The sequence below is a fragment of the Gymnoscopelus microlampas genome (assembly GCF_963454915.1).
Source record: "Gymnoscopelus microlampas genome assembly, chromosome: 20".
Lineage (NCBI taxonomy): Eukaryota > Metazoa > Chordata > Actinopteri > Myctophiformes > Myctophidae > Gymnoscopelus > Gymnoscopelus microlampas.
In genome coordinates, this window is record NC_139957.1 from 3,502,972 (window position 1) to 3,529,321 (window position 26,350).

At 40.6% G+C, this 26,350-nt stretch overlaps 2 protein-coding genes and 1 long non-coding RNA gene across 3 annotated transcripts in view; all 3 read left to right on the plus strand.

The window, feature by feature from the left end:
- Positions 1-5,322: 5,322 nt before the first annotated feature.
- On the plus strand, positions 5,323-15,096 carry LOC311035974 (transient receptor potential cation channel subfamily M member 5-like; the record flags this gene model as incomplete). The annotated part of the gene is made up of 10 exons (XM_084044501.1): positions 5,323-5,362; positions 5,555-5,697; positions 6,749-6,861; positions 7,004-7,271; positions 8,766-8,881; positions 10,683-10,815; positions 11,328-11,502; positions 11,979-12,150; positions 12,571-12,770; positions 14,954-15,096. The coding sequence occupies 10 exons, from the start codon at positions 5,323-5,325 to the stop codon at positions 15,094-15,096; spliced, it is 1,503 nt and encodes a 500-aa protein (XP_083900627.1).
- Positions 15,097-16,301: 1,205 nt separating this feature from the next.
- On the plus strand, positions 16,302-17,824 carry LOC311036521. Its single transcript, XR_014599858.1, has 3 exons — positions 16,302-16,373; positions 17,461-17,515; positions 17,692-17,824. It is a non-coding gene; the product is annotated as an uncharacterized lncRNA (long non-coding RNA).
- Positions 17,825-21,865: 4,041 nt separating this feature from the next.
- Positions 21,866-26,350, plus strand: part of LOC311035975 (ras-related GTP-binding protein D-like) — a gene marked incomplete at its 5' end in the record, with an annotated part of 72,571 nt that continues 68,086 nt past the window's right edge. Inside the window, 2 exons of the mRNA XM_084044502.1 lie at positions 21,866-21,878; positions 25,917-26,212. Coding sequence (XP_083900628.1) covers positions 21,866-21,878; positions 25,917-26,212 — 309 coding nt within the window. The remainder of the gene's footprint in view (positions 21,879-25,916; positions 26,213-26,350) is intronic.

Here is a 26,350-nt window from a genome sequence, read left to right on the forward strand (position 1 = left end):
AGAAGAGACCAAAAGACTTTGATACAGCCATGATCAAAGCCCTGATGCCAGGTACAATATATAAAAATAATGAATATTATATGTAATAGTCATTACTTCTGGGAGGTGAAAACATTATGGGTTACAGCACATTTAGTGCAGGAACAAACACTCAAAAAGGGCCTTAGTTTTTTAGATACCTCTCCCCAGGGTAGGACAAAAAAACAATGTCACCTTTAGTTCTACCCCTGATAGAAGGACCAGTATGTGATTATTGCTCAGAAAATTCCACGTTTTGCTATGTCCGCCTATAATGAGGCCTACGGGTGTCACAATACTCGATACGTACCGAAAATGAATCGAAATTGACGTTCGATACAATGTACCAAAATTAAAAGCCGTATCGCGATTCTCACTGTCCAGCAGTGTTGCCAAGTCTTCTTATTAGAAGCTACTTTGGGCTCGATTATTTTGGGTTAGGGTTCTTTTCATAGACCTGGTTGCTTGTTTCTCTCACAACATCTGGCAACGCTGTTCCAAAGGAAGCCATGCACTAGCTGTTGTTTTCCTGTACATTCCTCCTTCCGACGGGGAAAAAGGAAGCCTCACAGCCGGGTTGACAGAGAGAGAAACCGTGTGTTTCTTCCCAAACTCACACGTAATTCGACTTGCGGGTCGCGCTCAAGAAATAACAAGCACAGTCTTTGTGACATGCAAACCTTTTCAGTGGTGGAGAACGCTGTATTTAAATATTCAAACAGATCTATAATGTTACAAAGTGCCATGGCAGCAGATCACATTTGAGCACAAGTGTGTTGCCTGCGATGTATGAGAAATTAAGGCAAGAGTTACTAAATAATTACTACAGTTAATATAGAAGTAGACACTAAGTAACTGTAGAATTAACTAGAACGCTCCTCCTCAGAGCACGGATCTCCGCCAATGTCTACCCAGGGCCCACAAACTTTGGAAGTCAGTCATAGCCACTTGGAATGGTAAAAAATAAAAACTTTTCAAAGAATGTTAACTAATCTTCTTAAAGAAGAATCTGAACATGTCCATGACAGTTCAAAAACCCAAAGTTTCTATTATTAATGTTAAACATTGTATTATTCTAGATTCTCATTTGTAATTTATAATTCTTATACAAAATAAAATGTTTTTATTGAGAAACAAGTGTATTTCTTTACAAATCAAGAAGAAAGAAATTTAAATGTAATAAAAATGTAATGTCGAATCGTGGATTAGGCGTATCGTGACACCCCTAATAAGGCCTTATATAAAAGGCTGCTGATTCACAAAATAACTTAAAGATATGAAAAAACAATGTCACATTTGTTCTACCTAGGGGTATAGTAAACTTTTGGGCTTTTGGTTCCAGCACTAATTATGACGTTCATTTAACGTGTGTGTGTGTGTGTGTGTGTGTGTGTGTGTGTGTGTGTGTGTGTGTGTGTGTGTGTGTGTGTGTGTGTGTGTGTGTGTGTGTGTGTGTGTGTGTGTGTGTGTGTGTGTGTGTGTGTGTGTGTGTGTGTGTGTGTGTGTGTGTGTTTGTTTTCAGCCAGTAAGCACAGTGCATCAAGTAATACCTTCCCTTACGGTAAGGAGCTGAGTCTAGCAATGAGATGGAACAGAGTGGAATTCGCCAGCAGTGAGATCTTCAATGATGACATCAACTGGATGGTATGATACAACATCACAACATACCTGCAGTGGTGTAAAGTAATTAACTACATTTACTCAAGAACTGTACTTAAGTATAATTTTTTGGATTTTTTACTTTACTGGAGTATTTCCCATTTTCAATACTTTTACTTCTACTCCACTACATCTCAGAGGCAAATATTGTACTTTTACTCCACTACAATTATTTAAAAATGTACTAGTTACTTTGCAGATTATTATATTTTAAAACACACATTAACCACTTTAGACCTATTTTATACATAGGCAATTTGAAAATACCAGATATACAAGCTCACAACACGTCACATCGCGGCACGTTGTGAACTTGTAGATCTGCTATTTTCAAACATTTTAGTGCTTTTACTTTTGGTACTTTAAGTATATTTTGATGCCAATACTTTTGTACTTTTACTCAAGTAACATTTTGAACACAGACCTTTTACTTGCAACAGAGTACTTCTACATTGTGGTATTGATACTTTTACACGTCCGTCCGTCCGTCCGTCCGTCTGTCTGTCTGTCTGTCTGTCTGTCTGTCTGTCTGTCTGTCTGTCTGTCTGTCTGTCTGTCTCTCTCTCTCTCTCTCTCTCTCTCTCTCTCTCTCTCTCTCTCTCTCTCTCTCTCTCTCTCTCTCTGTCTCTCTCTGTCTCTCAATTTCTCTCGCTGTCTTTCTCTCGCTCTCTCTCTCCCTTTTTTGTTTTCTGGTCTACAGCTTAAAAACAGTTAGATAACCTGTCCCTGTTTTACCTCCACTGTGTCCAACAGGATAAAGCTCTAGAGGACTGCATGATGTTCGCACTGTGCGATGGCAAGACACAGTTTGTACATCTGTTCATTGAGAAGAAGTTCAACATCGAGGAATACCTGACTTATGGCCTCCTGGAGAAGCTCTACAGCAGAGTGAAACGGGACACACTGGTCTACAAGCTGCTACTGGAACGCCTGAAGGAGCGACTGGGAACCTCAGACGCTGACTCTCTGGAAAAGATCAGCCTGTTTGAGGTGGGTTTAGGTTTAGACAAATCTATATTATAATCCTTGATCAGTGGTTCTGAGGAGATGACCTTCACTCACTACTTAATGCTGTAAGGTTGGTGGAGGGAATTAAACTAACAGCAAAATCTACTTATCTAACTATATAAATGGCGACCGACTTCCGCACCCTCGGTGGCGACACCCCACAGCTCTGTTATCGAATAAACAACGCACCGCCAGACCACATGTCGCCAACTGACTCGCCACGGCGGCCGCGCTGAATTTACGCCTCGCGTAGGGGACATCTCACTGCTCACTACACCTTTTCCACCGCGCAACATAATTAATTCTACTCACCAAATGTCGGACAAAACGGAAGGGGAGGCAGCTTCGTACCGTTTACCGTGCGCACGACCTCATCACCACAACAGCAGGCAGCCGCTGCGGGGGTTTTTTCCTTTTTTCCAAACTTTTTTTTTGGTCACCATTTTCTCCAGCCACCATTTCTGGTGTAACGTGCGGCAGCATGCGCTGGGTTGCCAGGTTTGCACAGCCAGCGCCAGAAACAAGCAACCACCTTCATGAAAAAAAAAAAAACACCGAAATGGTCCGCAATGTTCCAGGGGTGTCCCCGTGCGTCCCAACACTCCACAGGGGGTCAGTGGACCATCAGGGGGTCCGCGGACCCCCTGTGGACCCCCTGAAACATAACAAATATTATTTCTTCAAATTTTTTCCTTTTTCAAAAAAACTTTTCCACAGTTTTACTCCGGCGATTTGGGTCCCCCAATATACACACGGCCACGCTGGGCCCCGTGCGCGGCTGGGGTTGAGGGGGGCGTAGCCCCCCGAAACTCTAGTTGTAATATAAAGTGTGTAATGTATTGGTGTATATAACAGAATAATATAATCTTGATAATTCTGTTAAACATATAATATACTGTATGAATATTTTGTTCTGAAGAAAAAAGAAAGCAATAGTAAAGCCACTTGATTTGAGAGGAAATGTGTTCTTTGTGACAGGATTGTATCATGTCCTCTTCTTTTCCTCTTCTCTGTCTCTCCAGGTGTCAGGTGTCTTGAAGAAGTTCATGGTTGATGTGGAGACTTTCTACTTCACCTCAGGAAAGAAGGCTCTGGAGGTATTCTTCTGAATATATAATACTGTTATGTTCTTTCATCCAGTGGCGTCAGTTCAGCAAAAGCTAGGGTATGGCAGCATGCACGCGACCTCATGCACGCGCACGCAGCGCGCGTGCATGAGGTCACCCCTGCTTCGCGCGCGCGCAAAATTTTTGTGCGGTTCTGGGCGGGTTGGGTTCGTTTTTTTCCAGTTTTTGGTTACTTTATTTCGGTTTTAGGGTTAGGATTCGGGTTAGGTTAGGGTTATGTTATTTAATTCTTATTTTTGCCTGATTTTCCCGATTTATTATCAAAAAAGTACTTTTTTTTTTTTCTCCCCTGGAGCCAGGGTATGGCAGCTGCAATAGCCTGCCATACCCAATTGACGCCCCTGCTTTCATCCTCTCTTTAAATGTGAACACTAGCGTGCCTGTTCTGGAGTTGAACCCTCAGCAGCAGATCTACAAGCTCACAATGTGCAGTGTTGTGACGTGTTGTGAGCTGGTAGATGGGCTATTTGTGTGAACATATTTGGTGCAGAGGAAAATAAGTTGGGGGCCCTAGTAATGACCTCTGGGGGACTCCGGTAATAGGGTTTAAGGGGTTAATAGCAGTTTAATAGTTAGTAGCCAGCCTCTACTATGCTTTAATATTATAATAATCTGTTACAGTTTGTTTTATCAAATTCGATTAAATAACTGCTTTCTTCAGTTTAAATGAATGAAGGCCTGATCAGTAATATAAATGTAAACAAATAGCCCTGGAGAAACTCAGGTCTTGATACAATTACTAACAGTATAAACAACATATACATGATTTGTAAGCTGTGTTTTCTGTATTCTGTTAATGTTGGTAATGTTTGTAAACATTGGAGTAAAACATACATATATTTTTGATTGATGATGGGTTTAGATATTTGCAAATAGCATATTTTTCAAATCAAACTCTTTAAGAATATAAGCCTAATATATCAGTTCAAAACAATCCCAGATTGAGCCTTCATACAGGAACCTGACCTGTAAATCCCCCTGGACTCATCTCTTTATCTGGGCTGTCCTACAGAACGACAGTGACAGCGCTGTCTTCTTCTGGGAGAAAGAGGTAAAACACATGATGAGAAGGCTGAAAGATTTATTTTTAAATTATTATTGTAGAGTATGGAGTCTATAATGAGCCCTCTGTGTCTGTCTGTCTGTCTGTCTGTCTGTCTGTCTGTCTGTGTGTGTGTGTGTGTGTGTGTGTGTGTGTGTGTGTGTGTGTGTGTGTGTGTGTGTGTGTGTGTGTGTGTGTGTGTGTGTGTGTGTGTGTGTGTGTGTGTGTGTGTGTGTGTGTCTCTCTCTCTCTCTCTCTCTCTCTCTCTCTCTCTCTCTCTCTCTCTCTCTCTCTCTCTCTCTCTCTCTCTCTCTCTCTCTCTCTCTCTCTGTCTCTCTGTCTCTCTGTCCCTCTGTCTCTCTGTCCGTCTCCCAGGCAGAGGACTCAGTGCTGAATGCTCTGAGTGCCTGTAAGATGCTTAGAGAGATGTCAAAGTCGGAACATGGGACGGACACCAAACAGAGCTCCATGACAGAGCTGGCACAGAAGTTTGCGGACAAGGCACATGGTGAGACCTTGAATAAATCATCAAACCTTTTAGGTTGTGGCTCCTATGGAGACTAAGTCAACTTTGGAAACATTGGAACATGGAATGGAAATATATGTTTCATAATGAATATATTGTCATTCTAATTATTTCCAATAAATGAATAGTACGTCTTTCTTATGATTTTCCTGTGTGCTGTCTTCCTAACCTCAGGTACATTGAGCTCATGTTACGAGACCGATGGGAGTCACTCCTTTGAGCTGCTCAAGAGAGAGTCTCCAGTATGGAACACAAACTGCTTCAAGATGGGCATAGCTGTTGAATCACACCTCTTCTTCAACCATGATGGATTAGAGGTTGGTCTATCTCTGTCTGGCTGGTTCAGCTGGTATCTTCAACAATCTTGGTTTCAGCCACTTTAATGACTTTAACTTTAATTATAATATTAAAATTAAAATGAAAAGTGAAAATAGTGGAGGCACATATTTCTGTCAGCCTGGAATCCAGACTGAATCACTACGTTCAGCGTTTGTTAGTTTTTTCACTTCATTCCTCAGTCTGGGACTCTTCCTACATGAAAGGTTCTGATTTGTCTGTGGGCGGGGCGGGACCAGTGCCTTCCAATGTAAAATTCAAGTCATTTCACTTCCTACTGTGATTCATTGAGCAGTATCCAATTAGCAATGACGTTCCTACATAACAGGTGACGTTCTGAAAGGAAGACTGACAAACTGAGTCAAGTGAACAAAACAAAAAAATACGTAGTTAATCAGTCTGAATTCCAGGTTATATTTCTGTGGCCTCCTGGCAGCGTGCGTAGTGGCACTGATTAGAACCACGCACGCACGCACGCACGCACGCACGCACGCACGCACACACACACACACACACACACACACACACACACACACACACACACACACACACACACACACACACACACACACACACACACACACACTTAGTTAATCCCAATAGTTTAGCCTGAAATGGTTTTGGAAAATACTGTAACTTGTGTAAATCATATGATATACACATCTGTGTGTCACATTAACCCAGTGGTTCTCCACCGTTTTTCTTGACAACCTTTGACTATTTCTGACAATATAATGACCCAAAAATGCACGGCCCTTTGGCGCCCCCTCAGTGGGAAACAGAACCCACAGAAACAGCTGAAAACAGACGTCCTCACGCCCCTGATCTTTGGTGCCCCCCAAGTGTGTGTGTGTGTGTGTGTGTGTGTGTGTGTGTGTGTGTGTGTGTGTGTGTGTGTGTGTGTGTGTGTGTGTGTGTGTGTGTGTGTGTGTGTGTGTGTGTGTGTGTGTGTGTGTGTGTGTGTGTGTGGTGGGGACCATGAACTCATGACCCTACACAGTATCAGCTAAAATAGACCGTTCTGCTTCTCAGTCTCTGCTGTCTCAGGCTTGGCGGGGTGACATGAAGAAGGACACAGCAGTGTGGAAAGTCCTTCTCACCCTTTTCTGCCTTCCACTCTGCTACACCAAGCTCATCTCCTACAGGTTAGCTCCCAGCCTTACATGTTTAACACAATAACACACTTGTTGTCCCATATGCATATTATACTTGTTACCAAAACTATGCATTAATTCACTTTGTTTAAGACTAAGTTGAGTGGGTTTATGATGATACTCTACCTTGCAGGGAACCAGATGAAATACAACAAGCGATTAATAGTTGTAGCAAGGAGCCCAAGCCTTCATTTGTCGTATCAAGATGGCGTCAGTTCTGGAGTGCTCCGGTCACTTCCTTTTTGGGAAATGCAGTGATGTACTTCCCCTTCCTCTTCCTGTTTACCTACGTCCTGCTGGTGGACTTTAAGCCACCTCCCCCTAGTGGGCCTGGGCCGTCCATCAGTGAATATGTGCTGTACTTCTGGGTGTTCACCTTCTTCTGTGAGGAGATCTATGAGGTGAGCATTTCCTGTGTTAACACACACTCCCACTCATCCAATAAATACCTGCGTAAAGTACAACAGTGGAATGATGTTTAAATCGTGTCATTAAAGGTATATTATGTAACTTTGCCTTGTTTACAAAACATACCAAAAATCTGATACGTGAGCTCGTGACCTGTACAGTACTGTACAGTTCTCTCTCTCTCTCTCTCTCTCTCTCTCTCTCTCTCTCTCTCTCTCTCTCTCTCTCTCTCTCTCTCTCTCTCTCTCTATGTATATGTATATATGTGTGTGTGTGTGTGTGTGTGTGTGTGTGTGTGTGTGTGTGTGTGTGTGTGTGTGTGTGTGTGTGTGTGTGTGTGTATGTATGTATGTATGTATGTGTATATATATATATATATATATATATATATATATATATATATATATATATAAATAAATTGATCTAATTGCTGTATTTTGGTGTTTCCATTCTTATTTTGGCAGACAGGACGCATTTGGGCGTTACCTTTTGAGAGTGTCTAAGTTCCAAACAATATTTAAAAAACTGCTTTTTTGCTAATCAGCTTTTTCAGACTATTTTGAATCTTTAATTTTTGTCCACACTGTTTAGGAGGATGTAAATTCAATAATTTCACTGCCGGCAACGTTGCCACAGCTGTAATGTAAGGCAGCCTAAATGTGGTTACAAGTGACAGCTATATTACATTTGCTTAGAGGGTGGGTGGACCGACCGCGGCAGACCGTTGGCCGCGGTCACAAACGTAACATTCGGACCTGCCACATCCAAACTGGGCACAAACACTGCTCAGGGGTCTGCCATGAAAATAGCCACACCAAAAAAAAACTAAATTGGGCTCTACAGCAGTGTTTAACACTTCAAATGTCAATAACTCAGTGACCGTCCACTAGTGATGCGCGGGTTGACCCGTAACCCGCGGGACCCGCGGGTCAACCCGCGGCGCGGGTGGGTCGAGTCAGAATTTCAAGGCAATTATGCGGGCTGCGGGTGAGCGGGTCAGCCGCTCTCACACGCAAATAATAAATAAAAAATCACATGCTCTAGTTTTGTATTTATTCCTAATAAGAATAAGAATAATAACAATAAAACAGTTTGAATACACTGGGGGATTATTTTCTAACCATGATTTTACAGAATAAAAAAAGAATCGCGGGTCGCGGGGCGGGTTGAGCCATAGATTTATATATGGGTTCGCGGGGCGAGTTGAGGCGGGTTGGGTTCCGTGGCGGGGCGGGGCGGGTCATGAAAAAACCCGACCCGCGCATCACTACCGTCCACATAGCTGAGTTCTTATGAATGTGTTCTGAAAGCTGCTGGTAGGAACAGTTCTGCACACAATAATGCAGGTGTGCATACGAACATCTGGGGGGTTCTTGGGGGCCCCTGAGGGGTGAAACATAAATTATAGGCTGCCTGTGCATGTGACACATTCAGCTGATTGTCTATCAGCTTGATTCAGTTTGATTGATGTGTTTATGAACTTTCAGGTATTCTTCATGTGCGACTTTACTCCACGCCAGAGGATGAAGCTTTACATGCAGGATATCTGGAACGTGTATGACATCACTGCCATCCTTCTCTTCATTATTGGTCTCATCTGCAGGTTGGTACACATTATTAATTATTAAGTACTATAGTACTCCAGATTGTGACATAAGCAAGGACAGAAAACAACAGCAAGAAAAAACAGTAAATATTGTGTGTGTAATGACTTTGGCATCAGGACCCATAATCGTCATTAATGGAGCTCAAGTGTTCATAAGACTCCAGCACCATGCAATCATATTGGTGTGTGTAATGTTACAACACAATGAAATACGAGGTAAAGCTGTTAAACATGAGCCTATGGCTGCCTCTGCCTGTGCAGATACACATACAGTAGTGATTATCGACTAGTTTATATTTGTGATGTATTTATTTAGGTTATTCAGCCACTCCACATAGTGCCTTCTGGCCTCCTGTTTTGCACAAAATGCCACAAATCTTGAACACAGCATTCAATTACTGTGAAACTCCCAGTAGGCCAAGGAAGAAACTCCACATTTCTCAAATTGACCTCATGTTGGCGCTAGGGCATTCACCGAATAGTCGAATATTCTAATATTCGACCATCAAACCACTATTCGACCACTGTAAATCAAAGTACATTATTCTGATTTTTTTTTTTATATGATTGTATTTATTTTATTTTTATTTTTTTGCAGTGGCTTTTCTACAGCAGCTATGAGCTCTGGTGTTGGTAGTTCTCCTAATCCATTCATGGTTGATTGTTGTCAAATCATTTAATACTGTATGTGACGTTGAGCCGTCACTCAATGTAGGTGGTGGCGCGCTGAAACAGCAGCGCTCATAGAGATTTTCTTTTTTTTTAAGCAGAAAGAAACATCGCTCTACGCTCAATGGTGACAACTACAGTACTTGAATAAATGTACTTAGTTACTTTCCACCACTGATAGATCATATGGCATCTTAGCCTTGAAACGACCAGACCGAAGGATGGACATAACTGGTTGTTGTTGAACATAGATAGGATAGGCTTGAACAATCATTTTCTGACTTATTCCAAGTTAAATTAACTGAATGAATAAGTTCGCTACGTTTCTTTTCAACCAGCACAACCAGCTTATGCTCCGGTGTTGTACCGAAAATAGCAGATCTACAAGCTCACAACACGTCCATCCGTGAGGCAATGTGCAGTTGTAGATCTGATTGGGAACAGCTGCTAAACTTTAGACCAATCAGACCCACAATTTTGTGTTTTATTCAAAACAGACTTTTTGCTCCAACTCCCACACCTTTTGTCCAAAACTCACAAACCGGTAGACATTTATATCTGAAGTCATGTGATCAAGATGTATCAGTCATGTTTCTCATATACCATTCCAGTTGTCTATAATTGTCTTACAACGTTTGCAGGCTCTATGTCTATGGCAACCTGGCCTTTTCTAGTTCCTTAATTAGCTAGCAATGAAAATACTTGTTTTCTTATTGTTAACGTTCTAGTCATGCAGCCTACGTTACCCAGAGTCTCTGGGTGCCGTAGGCTACGTTATCTGGCATCTGGCAGGTTTGATATCTGAAGCTGTCGCTGACTGGAAATCATGCAGAATTAACTGGGTTGTAACCGAGAGCAGAGACGTGCTACAGCCAGTTTGATTGTGTAAACTAGTTATTATAACCTTTATTACAGACGCACTGTCTGTCAGTCTGTCTGTCTGTCTGTCTGTCTGCCATCCACTCGATCACATACGTAGACACATGCCTATAATGCCTGTGCATTAACACCATGATTGAAGTAAATAGAGAACTAAGCGAAATGCCGGAACAGTCATGATAATCTTGTAATCATAAAAATAGGAGTTTGTTTAAAATTATTATGTATTTGTTCTGCTCGTGTGCTTCAGGATGTTTGAGTGGTCGTATGACTTTGGACGATGTGTCCTGTGTATCGACTACATGGTCTTCACACTCCGTCTCATTCACATCTTCGCTGTTCACAAACAGATGGGACCAAAAATCATCGTTGTTGGAAAGATGGTAAGATATAAGACAGATATTAATGTTCTTTTGTCACTCTGTGCGGGTAGCATTGTTCACTGATATCATAATATCATAATAACATAACATACACTAGCTCTGTTTGTGACGTCTCCCTCCAGGATGAGATCCCGCTGTGTGAAGCTCTGGCGGAGGGAAGACAATGTCCAATTCTTACCTTTTGTGAACATCGATTCCAAAATGTAAATGTAGTCCAGCAATTCTACAGATGTCTGTTTAGTTGTTTTTCTGAAAAGGAAAAGGTTATTGATCGGTTATAACACACTTTTAAATGTCTTATTTAGTCATTTAGTCATTTAGTCACCATGTGCTTTGATTTTAAGACCTAAAGGAAGTTGCTGCCCCATCGGCAGCAGTACTCACCCCAGGTCGTTTGTTGAACATCTTTTTTTTCCCTAATCAACCTCTCTCTTCACATCCTTGGACATTAACCAAAAAGGGGAAGGTCACACACAGGATAAATAAACACTAAATGTCTTGTTTCTGTTCAGATGAAAGATGTCTTCTCATTCCTCTTCTTCCTGGGGGTGTGGATAGTGGCATATGGAGTAGCCAATCAGGCACTGCTCTATTCCTACGACCCCAACCCAGAACGTATCTTCCGTCGAGTGTTCTACAGACCTTACCTGCACATCTTTGGACATTTTCCTGTTGAGGAAGTAGATGGTGTGTGTGTGTGTGTGTGTGTGTGTGTGTGTGTGTGTGTGTGTGTGTGTGTGTGTGTGTGTGTGTGTGTGTGTGTGTGTGTGTGTGTGCGCGCGCGCGCGTGCATGCATATTCTGCACAAAATGTGGTTGGTTACCACAGCTCTATAGCAATGATTACTGTCACAATATAGAGATTTCACTTTTTAACTAAAAACATTTTGTTTTAACTATATACTGTATAAATTACTTACAATACCTTTAAAATGCCATGGACCATTAACTTATCTTATGTGTAAGTTTCAATTTCAGTTTGAGACTTGTATGCTGACTGTTGAAATATTCAACCATTAAATGTATTATTATTATTATTACCCTTATTATTAATTACCCTTATTATTATTATTATTATTATTATTACCCTTATTATTATTACATTTACCCTTATTATTATTATTATTATTATTATTGTTGTTAATATTGTTATTTTAATCTAAGTGCGATTACCTTGGGACATGGCCGACAACTGCACTGACAACGTGACACAGATAGAGGGCGGTGCTGAGCCATGCAGGAGCGAGTACAACAACTGGCTGGTGATCATTCTGCTGGTGCTTTTCCTGCTGGTCACCAACATACTGCTCATCAACCTGCTCATCGCCATGCTCACGTAGGTACCCTGTTGTATCTGTTAGCCATCTTCCTTCTGTCTGTCTGTGACTCCATTAATGTCACTCTGTCTCTATTTACTGAACTCAGCTCTTCTCTCCTCTCATCATATCATTAGTGTGGTCCACAGTAACCTTGTAGGCATGTATGAGGGAACACACACACACACACACACACACACACACACACACACACACACACACACACACACACACACACACACACACACACACACACACACACACACACACACACACACACACACACACACACACACACACACACAGCAGTCTGTGATGGAAACCTGTGGTGTAGTGCTCTTAAAACAAAACACCACATACAGTATGATGACTGCAAAATCCAATCAACCCCAAATATGATTTAATAGTTTGTTGTTTTGTCCCTTCATCCCTCCATGCAGCAAGACCTTTGAGATGGTGCAGGATAAGAGCGACCACTACTGGAAGTTCCAGCATTACAACCTCATCATGGAGTACCAGTCCCGTCCTGTTTTGGCTCCTCCGTTCATCTTCTTCTCCCACCTTCATGTCTTCTTCTCTTTTTTAAAGAAGAAAATCCACAAGGAGCCTTCCAGGGACAGTACTGACGGTATTGACTCGGGTCAGTATTTGATTTAGATTAAATAAAACAATAACACATGTTTTATCTTTAGTAAAAGGTTATAGTGTGATTTGACCACTGGGTGAAGTCTTGAACAAAAGAGAATCATTGGCCACGGTTACATGGACAGTTGTATTCGGAATGAATACACTTCTATTCGGAATGAATGAATGGATGAATTCATTCCGAATAGATTTGCTCATATAAACACCCCAATTGGAATAGAATATTCCATTCCAGTCTGACCCGAATGCATTTTCATTCGGAATAGGAGGGGTGGTATAGACCGTTTGAATCGGGTTAAATCAATCGGAATTGACCATGTAAACACTTTATTCCAAACGCTCCTGTCTGTTTGGAATACATGCATTCCTTTGCGCATGTCCGTGCTTAGTAGGGCTGTCAGAATTGTCCAAAAATGACCTATCAAATCTCTAATTCGGCCACGGTTGGTGCTGAGAAGCGCTCGCTCCTGCGGGATAAAATTAATGATTCTAATAGCGTCATTTAATAAGCCTGTAATGGTTAAGCCCAGACTTGTCCAGGAGAACGGACGCTCCGAGGATTGCTGGCCTAGGCTACACTTATATGTATCTTTTTCTAAACAGGTATTTTAGTCCGCAGTTTTTAAAAAGAATCCCTGGCCACATGACAAAGATTAAAAAAAAGAAATCCCTGTCCACACGTAAGCACAGAAACACATTGATCAGCATGCAAGTTTCAATTTTAAATCAGATTTTATTTTATTATTTTTATTTATTTTATATATGAGGGACAAAATACATATACATTTTAATCGCATGTTAAGGCCCAATACTGCAATAGCTGCATTATTTTAATAGCATACGTGAACAAAAATAAATGAAAACAACATTATTAGGGCGCAACTGCAGCGAAAACAGATGAGTCTTCATCAATTCATTAGCCTACATGGGCAGCCGGAACGGTCGTTGAGCGGGCCATCCACGGCTGCTCCATGGTGGCTGGATTTTGACCTGGGGCGATTGTGTTTTAGGGCGAAAGACCCGTTATATTATAGCCTACCTCTATGAACAGACCCCGTGTGCGCACCGCGCGCTACGCGGCGCAGAAAGAGGGTTTTCGTCACAGTGAATGAGTTACAGCATGTTTCAAAGCTTTTTCATAATAATACAAGAACACGTGACACTCGGCATAATGAGTAGCTTATTTTCTACTTAAGTATATTTTGATGCCAATACTTTTGTACTTTTGCCATAAATGAGCGTGCCTTGTTTCATAGACTGTAGTGTTGCTTGCGCTCTCTCTCTCTCTCTCTCTCTCTCTCTCTCTCTCTCTCTCTCTCCATTTATTATTATAATGACCATGAGCGGTCCGGTGTTTAAGTATTATTATTTATTATTATAATGACCATGTGCGAATGCGCGATGACATCATCGTACGGTACCTACATGAGAAATGTGACAAATACTATCGGCTAGCCTACGTTTTACCGTGTCTGGTACCAATACAAAAAAAGAAACTGGTCTGAACTTGTAGATCTGCTACTTTTGCATTAAAACGGCGATGACAAAGGAACACAGGCTTGCACCGCATACAACGCTGCCTGGTAAGACCAATAGACCTCCGCCGCGGAGGCACAAGGGGGCTATTGCCTCCTCCCATGCCCACCAGGGGAAGCTCTGCTCCGGGTAGTGGCCCCTGGTCCATGCCCGGGCGTAGGTGGGAACCACTTTGCGCATGTCAAAAGTTATATTCTGAATGAATGCTTTGGTCATGTAAACGAGGAATACTTTTATTCAGGTCCCATGTAAACAGGTGAGTGGATCAGATTCCTCTATTCAGAATGAGTTCATTCGGAATTAATTCATTCTGAATGAATACATGATGGTCCATGTAACCGTGGCCAGTGATAACTGTCTATTGTATTGTGAGCGCCTGAATGAATGAATGAATGAATGAATGAATGATTTTGTGTGAAACTGGTCATTTGTATAAAATGGTCTGTGTAACTGCTTTTAGTAAAGCATCTACCCAATATAACATCGATTATTAATCAATTGATTAATTGATCCATTAATCAATAGATTTTTTAAATTGTTGACATTGTCTATAGGCCCAAACTCAGCTCACAGCTGCTGAGATACTGTGTAAATGATGTTGATGGTGCATGATAATAATTTAACCTTTCCCCCAATGGTTAGATGAGAAGCGGAGGGAGAGAGGGGAGAACAGGAGGGCGATAGGCGTTAAGAAGTGGGAGGAGAAGCAGAAGGAGGAGTTCCTCCTGAGGGAGACAGAGAGAAGCAGTGACTCTGAGAGGATTAAGCAGATTTCTGACAAGTAAGATGACAATGACCAGAGGTGGACACTGATGGAGTACATTTACTTGAGTACTGTACTGTACTTTACTTGAGTATTTGTATTTTTGGATACTTATGACTTTCACTGCACTACAAGACAAATATTGTGACTTTTGACTCCACTGCATTTCTAGGAAAGTAAAAAGTACACTTATGTCTTGTTTCGACTGGCGGTCCAGCCCTGCACCACACCTTTTAGCCTCGCAAAGCCTCGCACGGCCCTGCACCCAAAATATCTCCTGTTTCCATAGCACAGTAGAACCCCCTCTCTAATCCACAGGTGTGTTAGACTACGGTCATTGACACCCCTTTGTAATGTAAGGACATAGGTAGAGGTCATTGTTGTCTAACAATGTAATGTAGACAACTGTCCTGCACACAAATATAAATCACCTATGCAGGAGCAGTCCAGCTATCAGTAAGAACTACCTTACAGGTCTGTAAACTCAAAGTGTAAAAATGGAACCAAATGGACGTTGATAATACAACTGTTTACTAACAACAAATGTAAAAGAATCACAGCCAATCCAGTGGAAAATATACAAATGAAACCAAACATCACAGCAAACTATAAACATGTTGTGAAGTCCTGGTGGAGAACAACAGTCCTCACTTTAGTCTACTGAAACATACACTAGTTCTCCATTACTTTAACTTAAATAAATAGTTCACCCAACTAATTACTTCTTTTCTATCAATTGAAATCATGGAGATTGTTTTGTTTTTGTCACATTAGTATGCCAATAATTTGATGACCGGGTGTATTTCTGGTAGGAGACTCAAAGAGTCTACCTTGTGTCTCCTACCGGATACATCAATCCGCCGGTAATGAAATTATTGTCTCAAAAATCCATGAATTCATTGCTTCATGGGGTGTGCAATTGATAGAAAATAAGTCATGTTTTGGGTGAACTACTCATTTAAGGTCCCTGAGGATGATGTCATTGAATCCTCCAAATACACCCACACACACACACACACACACACACACACACACACACACACACACACACACACACACACACACACACACACACACAGTGTAGTAATATTTGACCAGGAGTATTTATATTTTGTTGAGTTTTGAGTTGTGCGTGTACTTTGAGTTTTACTTTGTCTTAAAACTGCACCACTGAAATGTGTTGTGCTGTGTTGTGTTGTGTTTGTTGTGTTGTGTTGTGTTTGACAGAGTGGACAATGTGCTGAAACAAGTGACTGACAGCACAGATATTGACCAGAGGATTCAGCAGATGACTGACAGGTGAGATGATAAATAATAAATAAATAAATACTTTATGTGATTTCACTTCATGTCAATAATTAAATTCACCATAAACCTGAACCTTGTATGAGGACCTATTATTGTAAATTGTACTTCCCTGTAGGGGAACTGCACTGTTTCCATGTCTTTCTAAATGAAGTGCTTCAATCAATCAATCAATCAATCAATCAATCAATCAATCAATCAATCAATCAATCAATCAATCAATCAATCAATCAATCAATCAATCAATCAATCCATGTACTGAACTGTGTGTGTGTGTGTGTGTGTGTGTGTGTGTGTGTGTGTGTGTGTGTGTGTGTGTGTGTGTGTGTGTGGGGGGGGGGGGGGGGGGGGGGATGACTATTAACTAGTGTTGAGATTAATAGAAACATGCATTTCTACAGGATATAAGACATTTCAGTTTGTAGTCATGTCATTCAATTGAATGTACAAGCCAATCAAAAGTATAAGAGCTCCAGTCTGATTGTTAATGTGAGCACATTAGCTTGCTGATTAGCATGAGCCAACTTTGTAGGAATTTGCTACATCTCAACATATGTGATACGAGAGGCTAGAAAGACCTGGTGTTGAGGTGTGGATAGGGGCTGTCAACGTGGTATTCTGTGGGCAGTGTATATAGTTTAAAAACAATGTGTTGAGTTTAGTTGTATAACTATCTAAACATTGGCACAACATCCACCACAGGACATGACAGCGTGGTTACATAATATAGCCAAACTCACATCTTTCCATCACCCTTTGTCATTTGTGTTCCTGAAACAAGATTGACAAAACAGACAGATTTATGGCCAAATACAATGGGTCACAAACTTTTTCACGTCAAGGACCCCCAAATTAACACTTATTAGCCCAATGTTGGTCCATCAGTGTAACAGTTCAGTATTGTACTGAACTGTAGCAACTCAACCTCATTTTAATCATCATCTAATGAGATGCAGCAGCTTCCCACAATGTGTCACTATTCTGTGCATTCTCTAGATGTAGGCCTATGTGTGGAATAGTATTTTACTTCAACATCAATCAATCAATCAATCAATCAATCAATCTGTGTGTGTTTTGGCAGAGTGGACAGAATGGAAAAACAACTGACTGAACAACAAGCTTCTTTGGAGGCCAAGGTAACGTCCAGATGTTTATTCAAACCTCTTCTCTCCTCAGTGTGTAACCATTATTCTGTTTGATCTGTAATGAATCCTCATAGAACAGTTTACTACACATGTTGTCCACCGTTCTGTCAAAGAGTTAATTTAAATGTTGACATTCATATGCTGTTTTTACTGTTTGTGTCCACTAGGTGGAGAATGCTCTCAGTCAGATCTTGGAAGCTTTGGCCAAAGCACCCTGGACCAAACCCCCGTCAACCTAAACATCCTGGAGGTTGTGGGTTCGAATCCAGCGTGCTGCATCGGCCTTTGTCGAGCGTCTACACCAACACGATTGACCCATGTTCTGGGAGGGAAGCCGGGGGGGGGGGGGGGGGGGGGGATTTTTGTCACTGTATGTACTCCTACAGGCTGAGGGGGGTGGGATGAGTAGGACGAAGGCTCTACATCCTCCTGGTGGGGGCTCCTCACTGGCAGGTGAGACAGTAGGATACAACAGCATGTGACAACACACAAGTAAATTGAGGAGAAAAGGGGGGTAAAAGAAAAAAGTTTTTAAAAAAAGAACATGACACATGCCTGCTTCTCTATAGCACCATTTCTCAACCTGTGGGCCGGCGCCCTCTGGTGGGCCGTGGGGATATTGCAGGTGGGCCCAAATATTTGGCAAGACTTTAATGAGAATATAACCTTACTTTTTCAAACAAAATGTCATGGTATCTTTTTCCTTTAAAACAAAAACAAAAACAAAAAACTGTGAAACAAAAAAAAAAAAAACTGTGTGGAGCTTATATTTACAAAAACTGGATTTGTAACTTTAGTTTGAAAAAAACTATCTATGGCTTATATTTTGAAAAAACGAAAACAAATACTACATCTGGGGGCAACTATGTAGATGCTTTTATTTTGAAAAACATTTTTTGGGCGATTGTTGTTATTGATGTATGGGACTTTTTTAACTGGTTTTGGGGATTTAATTTTGAAAAGAAAACAATGTGAGGGGGTTTTATTTTTAAAAGAAAAAAAAATGGGGATTGTTAAAAATGTATGGAACTTTTCTTTTTTTCTTTTTTTAACTGGGTTCGGACATTTTATTTTGGAAAAACTATAGATGTTATTGTGGAGCTTTCATTTAGAAAAACAAGATCATACAATAATATACAAGCTCACAACGCGTCGCCTTGTGAGCTTGTAGATCTGCAATTTTCAAACATTTTAGTACTTTTACTTTTATGTACTTTAAGTATATTTTGATGTCATTACTTTTTTACTTTTACTCAAGTAACACTTTGAACACAGGCCTTTTACTTGTAAGGGCGCGCTCCCACCACACTTTTATTTTACCTCTGGGGCGGAATCTGCCAATGCCTTGTCAATGCAAATGTGTGGATTCATGGTCTTGTGGATTTTTTCCAAGAATCCAAGTATTGCTACTTTTACTTAAGTAAAATATCTGAGTACTTTCTCCACCACTGCTTATATAAACCATTTGTGCCTATGGTATATAATCGTCCTTCTCCTCACAATCATGTCATCATTGTGTTTGAGTATCAATATTATTGTATTCAATTGATTACTTTAATAAAACCATAAGCATGAGTGTGTTTATAACTGGTGTTTTGTCCTGAGGAGAATGTTGGATTTTTGCGTTTGGTTATATATGAGTTATATGAACTATAAGGATCATTTGGTTATATATGAGTTATATTAACTATAAGGTTCATTTGGTTATATATGAGTTATATTAACTATAAGGTTAATTTTGTTAGTAGACACTGACACTGGTTTAGCCGAACTGGCTAAACCCACTCATTTGGGCTTTAGGACTAGGCAGGGGGCATTCCCCCGCAAAAGTTGCTATTTTGGGTCACCTGCCTTACTCACAAAACATCTGCACTACCCGTTACATTGTGCATAGTGGTTTGGGCGTTACAATTATAAAACCAATCACTGTGCCAGTCAGATGCCACATGTAATAGTACCTCTCCTTTCTCCCTGTCTGCAGTGTTGCCTGGTCTGATTATTATAAGCCACATTGGGCTTGTTTTTCTGAAGTTGCTTGTAAATAATGGTAGAACGGCTGTGAGCTTGTAGATCGTCTATTTTCAAATAGCCAATATATATATATATATATATATATATATATATATATATATATATATGAATATGCACATTGTTTAATCGCCAACATATATAGGTTTGAAGTGCTCATGTGGCCTATTATAGTTGCTTCTTTTGGACTTTTTTTCATAGACCAGGGCCATATTTCACAAAAGCAGAATTAGGGCTTAAGCCTGGCTTTAACACCTATCCTGGCTTAATTTGGCCAGGATTTGCGATTAATCAGTTTCATGAAAGCTGAACTATCTTGCCAGATTAGTTTAGCCAGTTCACCCTGGCTAAGTTTATCCATGTCTAGATTTCACAAAAGAAAATTGACGCAATCCTGCCTTAGTTATGGCAATTTAGCTGTGAAGTTAGCCTGGTCAGGAGCAGGCTAACAGCCAAGCTTAATTAATCCAGTGCCTTGTTCTTCAAGTTTTTCCACAGTTAATTCAACACATGTGTTTGTATATGAACTCATTTTAATGATCCTGCGTTCAAATAAAATGAAATCAATAGAGGATATGCGCATGCTTAAAGTGAATGGCACATCGAGTGGCAAAGCGAGTGGCAAAGCAACATGCAAAGTGAGTTTAACATTGTTTAATGCAATCAGATATGACTTTTCTGTTTGCATGGGCTGTCAAGGCCAGAAAGTATTTTTTTGACTCTCAGTAGGCATTCCTGCATAACTTCCGGATTTGATGATGATGTCTAGAGCCATATGAAATCCGTTTTATTTTTTTCCCAATTCCGTTTTATTTTTTCCCAAATTCTGTTTTTTCCATTTTAATATTTCTGAATTCTGTATTTTGCTTTTTATGCTCATTTTTACCATAAAAAAAAGTGTCTGGTAAGTGGAAATGAATAAATGTTCAAGATATAACAGTCCATACATGGCCCTTGTTGTGTTATACGCAAAAATGTTCCCAAAATAATTCGGTGACTTCGGTCTGAGCATGCGCAAAATGGCGTCGCGCATGTATTATTGTTTCTATCGTCTTTCTAAGACTATTTCTACGTGGATTTTACTGTTTATAAAGTAGGATGTGGCCATGCAAAATGGTGGTGTCCCGTGGATTTGTAAAAATTCGCGGTAAAAAAAAAAATTTTACCGCGATTTTTTTTTTTTTTCCAAATTCTGCAATATTCCGTGTTTTATTCCAATTCCATTTTTATTGGTCATTTCCGCGATTCCGTCCGCGATTCCGTTAACACGGATTTCATATGGCTCTAATGATGTCACACGCATATCCTCTATACAATAAGATATAATCAATTTAATTATATTACTGAAATAGTGTGTGACCATGAATCATAATTGTTTCACGATGACTCATGTGATGTCTCCATGACTATTTCAGTGGACGAATAACTATGTAGCCTAGCCTACTGTACGTTAATGAGAGATGGCATGTTTCTGCAGGCCTATAAAAATAAATGAAACACGGCCGCAATAAATAGATCCAGGGAGAAAGCGTGGCAAACTACACGATGCAGGAGGTTACAACATCAATGAACAAAAACTTTCACAAAATACATAAATATTCCCAGGACCCTTGATAAACCCCCCCCATTATATATTGACCTATAATTTAATGTGCAGGTGTCATTAAATTATAATACTCACTATCATCATCATCTGCTGGCTCAGCAAGTAGAACGGTGCTGCCTGACTACTAGAAAGGCAAAGGCTCCAAGCATAACATTATGTTGACTATCATTTATCTCTTTGGTACTACCTTAAGAGCTGTGTTTAGAGTAACATGTACCTGCCACCTTAAGTGTTCAATGCATTGTGGGGCGTTCATTCAGCAGCCCTTTTAACATAACCTCGGTCCCAGCCTTACTCATCTGCGAAAAGAAGATTGCTTTTAACCCTATGGTAGCAGAGAGCGGTGGTGAATCCAGTTCACCTGCAACAAACTACCAGTGTGCGTCTTTGATTACTGTAAGTGCATTGTTTAGTTATAGTAATGTCTACTGTATTCTTACCATGCTTAGGATAAGTAGTTTATCTGAGTTACTGCCGTTTCTATGTTTGCTGCTCTGATTGACAGTGAGTGTTTGGTTCAGTGCGTGCCTTAAGCCCACTTAATTATACCTCATTTGGGATGTGATGTTTATGTATCATTTAAGAGAGTAGCTACATTTAGGACCGATGTATGTGTGCATTTATATGTTTAAGCTAGCACTTTACAGCAAGTCAGGTCTATGATATGTTTGGACATGTGTATTCCACGGGCGTCGCCATTACGTCCCATGCCACAGCTGCGTCAGCCCTTTGATGTCCAATTAAGCCACTTTAGGGCAGTGCAAGGCTGCAGTGATTACTATTGGAGTCGTTGGTTTATGTTTGATGCTAGTGAGCAGCTTGTATGGAAAGGTGTTGTAATGTTTATGGTGAAGTTAATGCACTTGTTAGAGATAACAGATAAGTGCTATTTATATCTGACCACATGGGCTACTGTGATAACCTATTTACCTCAGTCAGTGTATGTGCATGCCTAGTATATTGCATACTATATTATTGCAGTATTGTGATATATTGTGATGTAAGTTGAATGGTATTTGTACTTACACAAGTTATTGTTCTTTTCTGTATTTACTGCAGAGAGAGAGAGAGACGGCCCTCTCAATCACGCTTTAGGCAGCAGTACCAAGTGTCGGCCAGTAGGTGTCACAGCAGGCTCTAAATTGTCTCAATGGAAGAGTAGGGAGACTACCACAAACCACTGACTACATTGTATTAACACACACTAAAATAACACAGTAGTCATTAAAATAAGTGCAGGATTTTACAGTTTGTTAGTCAATTATGTTCAAAAGTCAAACTGGACTAAACTCATCAACATTGACACCACTTTTAATACAGTTTTCATTTGTGTTCAGTTGAACTTCCAAGTCTTTACCCACACTGTAGTGACAAAATCCTAAGTGTATGGAACATAATGTTGCTATAGTTGGCAGAGAATCACAGCAACATACTGTAAAAAATGCTGTCATTGGAATGACGGGTAGTGTGATCGTGTGCATTCCATCGTGTGTGTGTGTGTGTCAAATTATATCGGTGTGAGCTTTAGGCAGCAGTACCAAGTGTCTCCAGTAGGTGTCACAGCAGGCTCTAAAAGGTCTCAATGGAAGAGTAGATCACCACAAACCACTGACTGCAGATGTGCAAAAGTGCACCTCGGAGCACAGGTCTCCGCCAGGTCAGGTACGTTATTGTGGCCTCCTGGTGGCGCTATACTAGGCCAATGTTAAAAAGGTGCCATTTGTTCATGGACTTTTCACTGCAATCGGACACTGCATTCATGATTTGAGGCATTTTGTTCCAAAAATGTGTTTTGCAAAATTAGACCTGCTGGTGGCGCAGGTCTACGTTTTTTGGTGTGCTTTTGCTACTTTTACTTAAGTAAAATATCTGAGTCCTTTTCCACCACTCACCCGTACACACGCATGCACGCACGCACACTCACACAGACGGTGGACAGAGTGTGTTACTGAGATGATAGATGCCATGTACTTCAATAATAACGCATATCTATGTGAGGCCCTCTGGTGATATCCACAGAGCCATTTGTCATCAGCCACATATGGAGCAATATGGTTATTGCAGGTTTATGAACAAATGACTATCATTTCTATTTTCAGATTCGATCTCACTGTCATCTCCTGGTGGTTCCTCACAGCCATTTTCATTTCCCAGAGAGGGTTGGCTCATCTCATTTTTCATCAATTATGTATAGGGCCTTCATTTGTAATGGTTTTTACTTAAGACATTCAATCAGGGGAAGCATCTGTGTCATTTTAGATTTCTTTGGCTTTTTTATTTTTTTAAATCGTGAAAATTAGTGCAATTTGGCCGACTAACAGTTTTTTGAAAAAAACGTATGTTGCTATATCAGTGGGTTTTTGTTTTTGTTCCAGGGACCCCCAAAAGCAAAGATTTGAGTTAAGTGTGTGTGTGTGTGTGGGTGGGTGGGTGGATATCTCTATCTATCTAAATTATTCTTTTTTGAGCGCTATGAGCTTGTTTATCTGCTATTTTTGAATAGCCAAAGAAATCGTAAAATGACACACAGATGCGTTCCCGGTCTTAAAGGGTTAAAGCTGTTGCATGATGTGTACTGTTTGTTTTTGTCTGTTTACATACTGACACAACTTGAGCAGTTGTGGTTTACTGATCGCTGGTCTGTTCCTCATTCAGTAAGTTGATTGGCTCTCTTCTTTACTCGCAGTATAATTAAATGGCACGGATCACTACTATTTAAAATGTAGAGTGAAAGTAACTCCAAAAAAAATTACTTAAAGGGCAAGACCACTTTGTTAGAGGTTTGGGTTGTGTAGTTACCTTGCCATTATGTAACTCCAAAGGTGGACAAGAAATCAAAAATAATTGCTCCATTGATTAGAAATTGATAATTCAAAATATGCTCCTCATTGACTTACATTGTACGGTGAAACAGCTCTCTCAAAGTCACACTTTTTTTTTTCAATTTTTTTTTTTTTTTTCTCCTTCACAGCACCAGGAGATATGATTTTACGAAGATTTAGACTCCAATCCACCTCCTGGTTGAGTTATGACTTCAAAAGCCTGTATCTCGGCTCCTGTGTACTTTTTGTTTTTACGATGTATTTTTGACTATTTTCAACTGGCTGCAACTATGGAACGGATTACAGAATGTTTTTAATCTTTTTCCCCGGATTGTACGAGACCTCTATGTGTGTAATGAGGGGATCACCGTGAGGACGTGATCACTGAAAATGTTTGGTGACTACTTGAAAAAGGTCCAAAAATGGTTAAAATTCCAGGCACTGGAGGTACCCTGTTTTGAAAAACCCCTGGCACTCAATGTGTTAAGTACTAGTACAAGGGTTCCCAAACTTTTTTTCTGGCCGCGACCCCCCCCAAAATAATCATATTTCAACTGGGGACCTCCACCCCACCCTGACAAGCACTTGGAATAGTAGATTACATTTAGTTTGACTCAGTTCCCACGGATAAATATTGTGAAAATAGCCGATCTACGAGGCGTTGTGAGCTTGTAGATCGGCTATTTTCACAATGTTTGCCTCTTTCTCATATTATTTGGCCAATGTTTGACCAGTTCTTATAGTATAGTTTGTTGATTACTTTTGATGCAGTAATGGTCTTTTTCTTTTCTTTCTTTTTTTTTGTTGAGTTATTAAAGTCTTAAAGGGTCTACACCATGAATTTTAACTTTTTCTTCATTTTTGTGTGTTTTTGGTCTCCCCCACCTCTCTTCTGTTCCAAAAAATACCCGACTTCGAGCATGCTGGCTTTCATAGGCTATCTGTGGTTTCTATGTAAATTGGTCTGAAAACAGTCTGTCAGATTTGTTCCCCCTGCCTACGTCACGTCTGGGAAATATTCCTCCCGTTTTTCAGTTCTAACCCCCCCCCCCCCACCCTAACAGGACAATGTGGTATTGCAGGTGAACGTGCTTTATAAGCCTGAGAGAATTGACTTGGGATGAGTATATCTGAGTGTTGATTTAGGCTCAAACCTTTTGAAAATGGTTTGAGGGACATACACCATATGATATTGAATATCAAATATATTTTTTAAATTCATGGTGTGTCTCCTTTAAAAGTTCTTAAATTGTCACTGTCATCTTGACATTCTTTGAAAATGTTCACACCACAAATCCTGTATGCGGGGGTCCTTGGCACAAAATCTTTTCAGATGGGGGGTCCGCGGCCAAATACACATACATTTAGGAGTCCTTGACATGGAAAAAGTTTGGGAACCAAGGTGTATATAGTACAGAACAGTGGTGTAAAGTGACTTAGAACATTTGCTCAAGTACTGCACTTAAGTACACTTTTGAGGATTTTTTTACTTTACTTTCCCATTTTCAATACTTTTACTTCTACTCCACTACATCTCAGAGGCAAATATTATACTTTCACTCCACTGCAATTAATTAAAAACTTTAGTTACTAGTTACACTTAGATATACATTATTATATTATAAAACACACATTAACCACTTTAGCCCAATTTTATACCCAGGCTATTTGAAAATTGCAGATCTACAAGCTCACAACGCGTCGCGACGCGTTGTGAGCGTGTAGATCTGCTATTTTCAAACATTTCAGCGCTTTTACTTTTAGTACTTTAAGTGTATTTTGACGCTAATACTTTTGTCCTTTTTACTCAAGTAAAATTTTGAACACAGGGTCTTTTACTTGTAACAGAGACCTTCTACCTTGTGGAATCGACACTTTTGCTTAAGTAAAACATTTTGAGGACTATTGCGTTACTTACGTGTTTCGTGTCTTGCAGTCCAGGGCTACAGCGACCCGCTCAGCGGCGAGGTGAAGCCGCGCATCCTGCTGATGGGCCTGCGACGGAGCGGCAAGTCCTCCATCCAGAAGGTGGTGTTCCACAAGATGTCGCCCAACGAGACGCTGTTCCTGGAGAGCACCAACAAGATCTGCCGCGAGGACGTCTCCAACAGCTCCTTCGTCAGCTTCCAGATCTGGGACTTCCCCGGCCAGATCGACTTCTTCGACCCCACCTTCGACTACGAAATGATCTTCCGGGGCACCGGCGCGCTCATCTTCGTCATCGACTCGCAGGTGAGGAGGGGCTCGCCACGAGAAGAAGAAGTACTGACCAGTGGTGGAAAAAAGTACTTAAATGTTTTACTTAAGTAAAAGTGTCAATACTGCAATGTAGAAATGAGTGAGAGTGAAAGTGCAAAAGTATTGGTATCA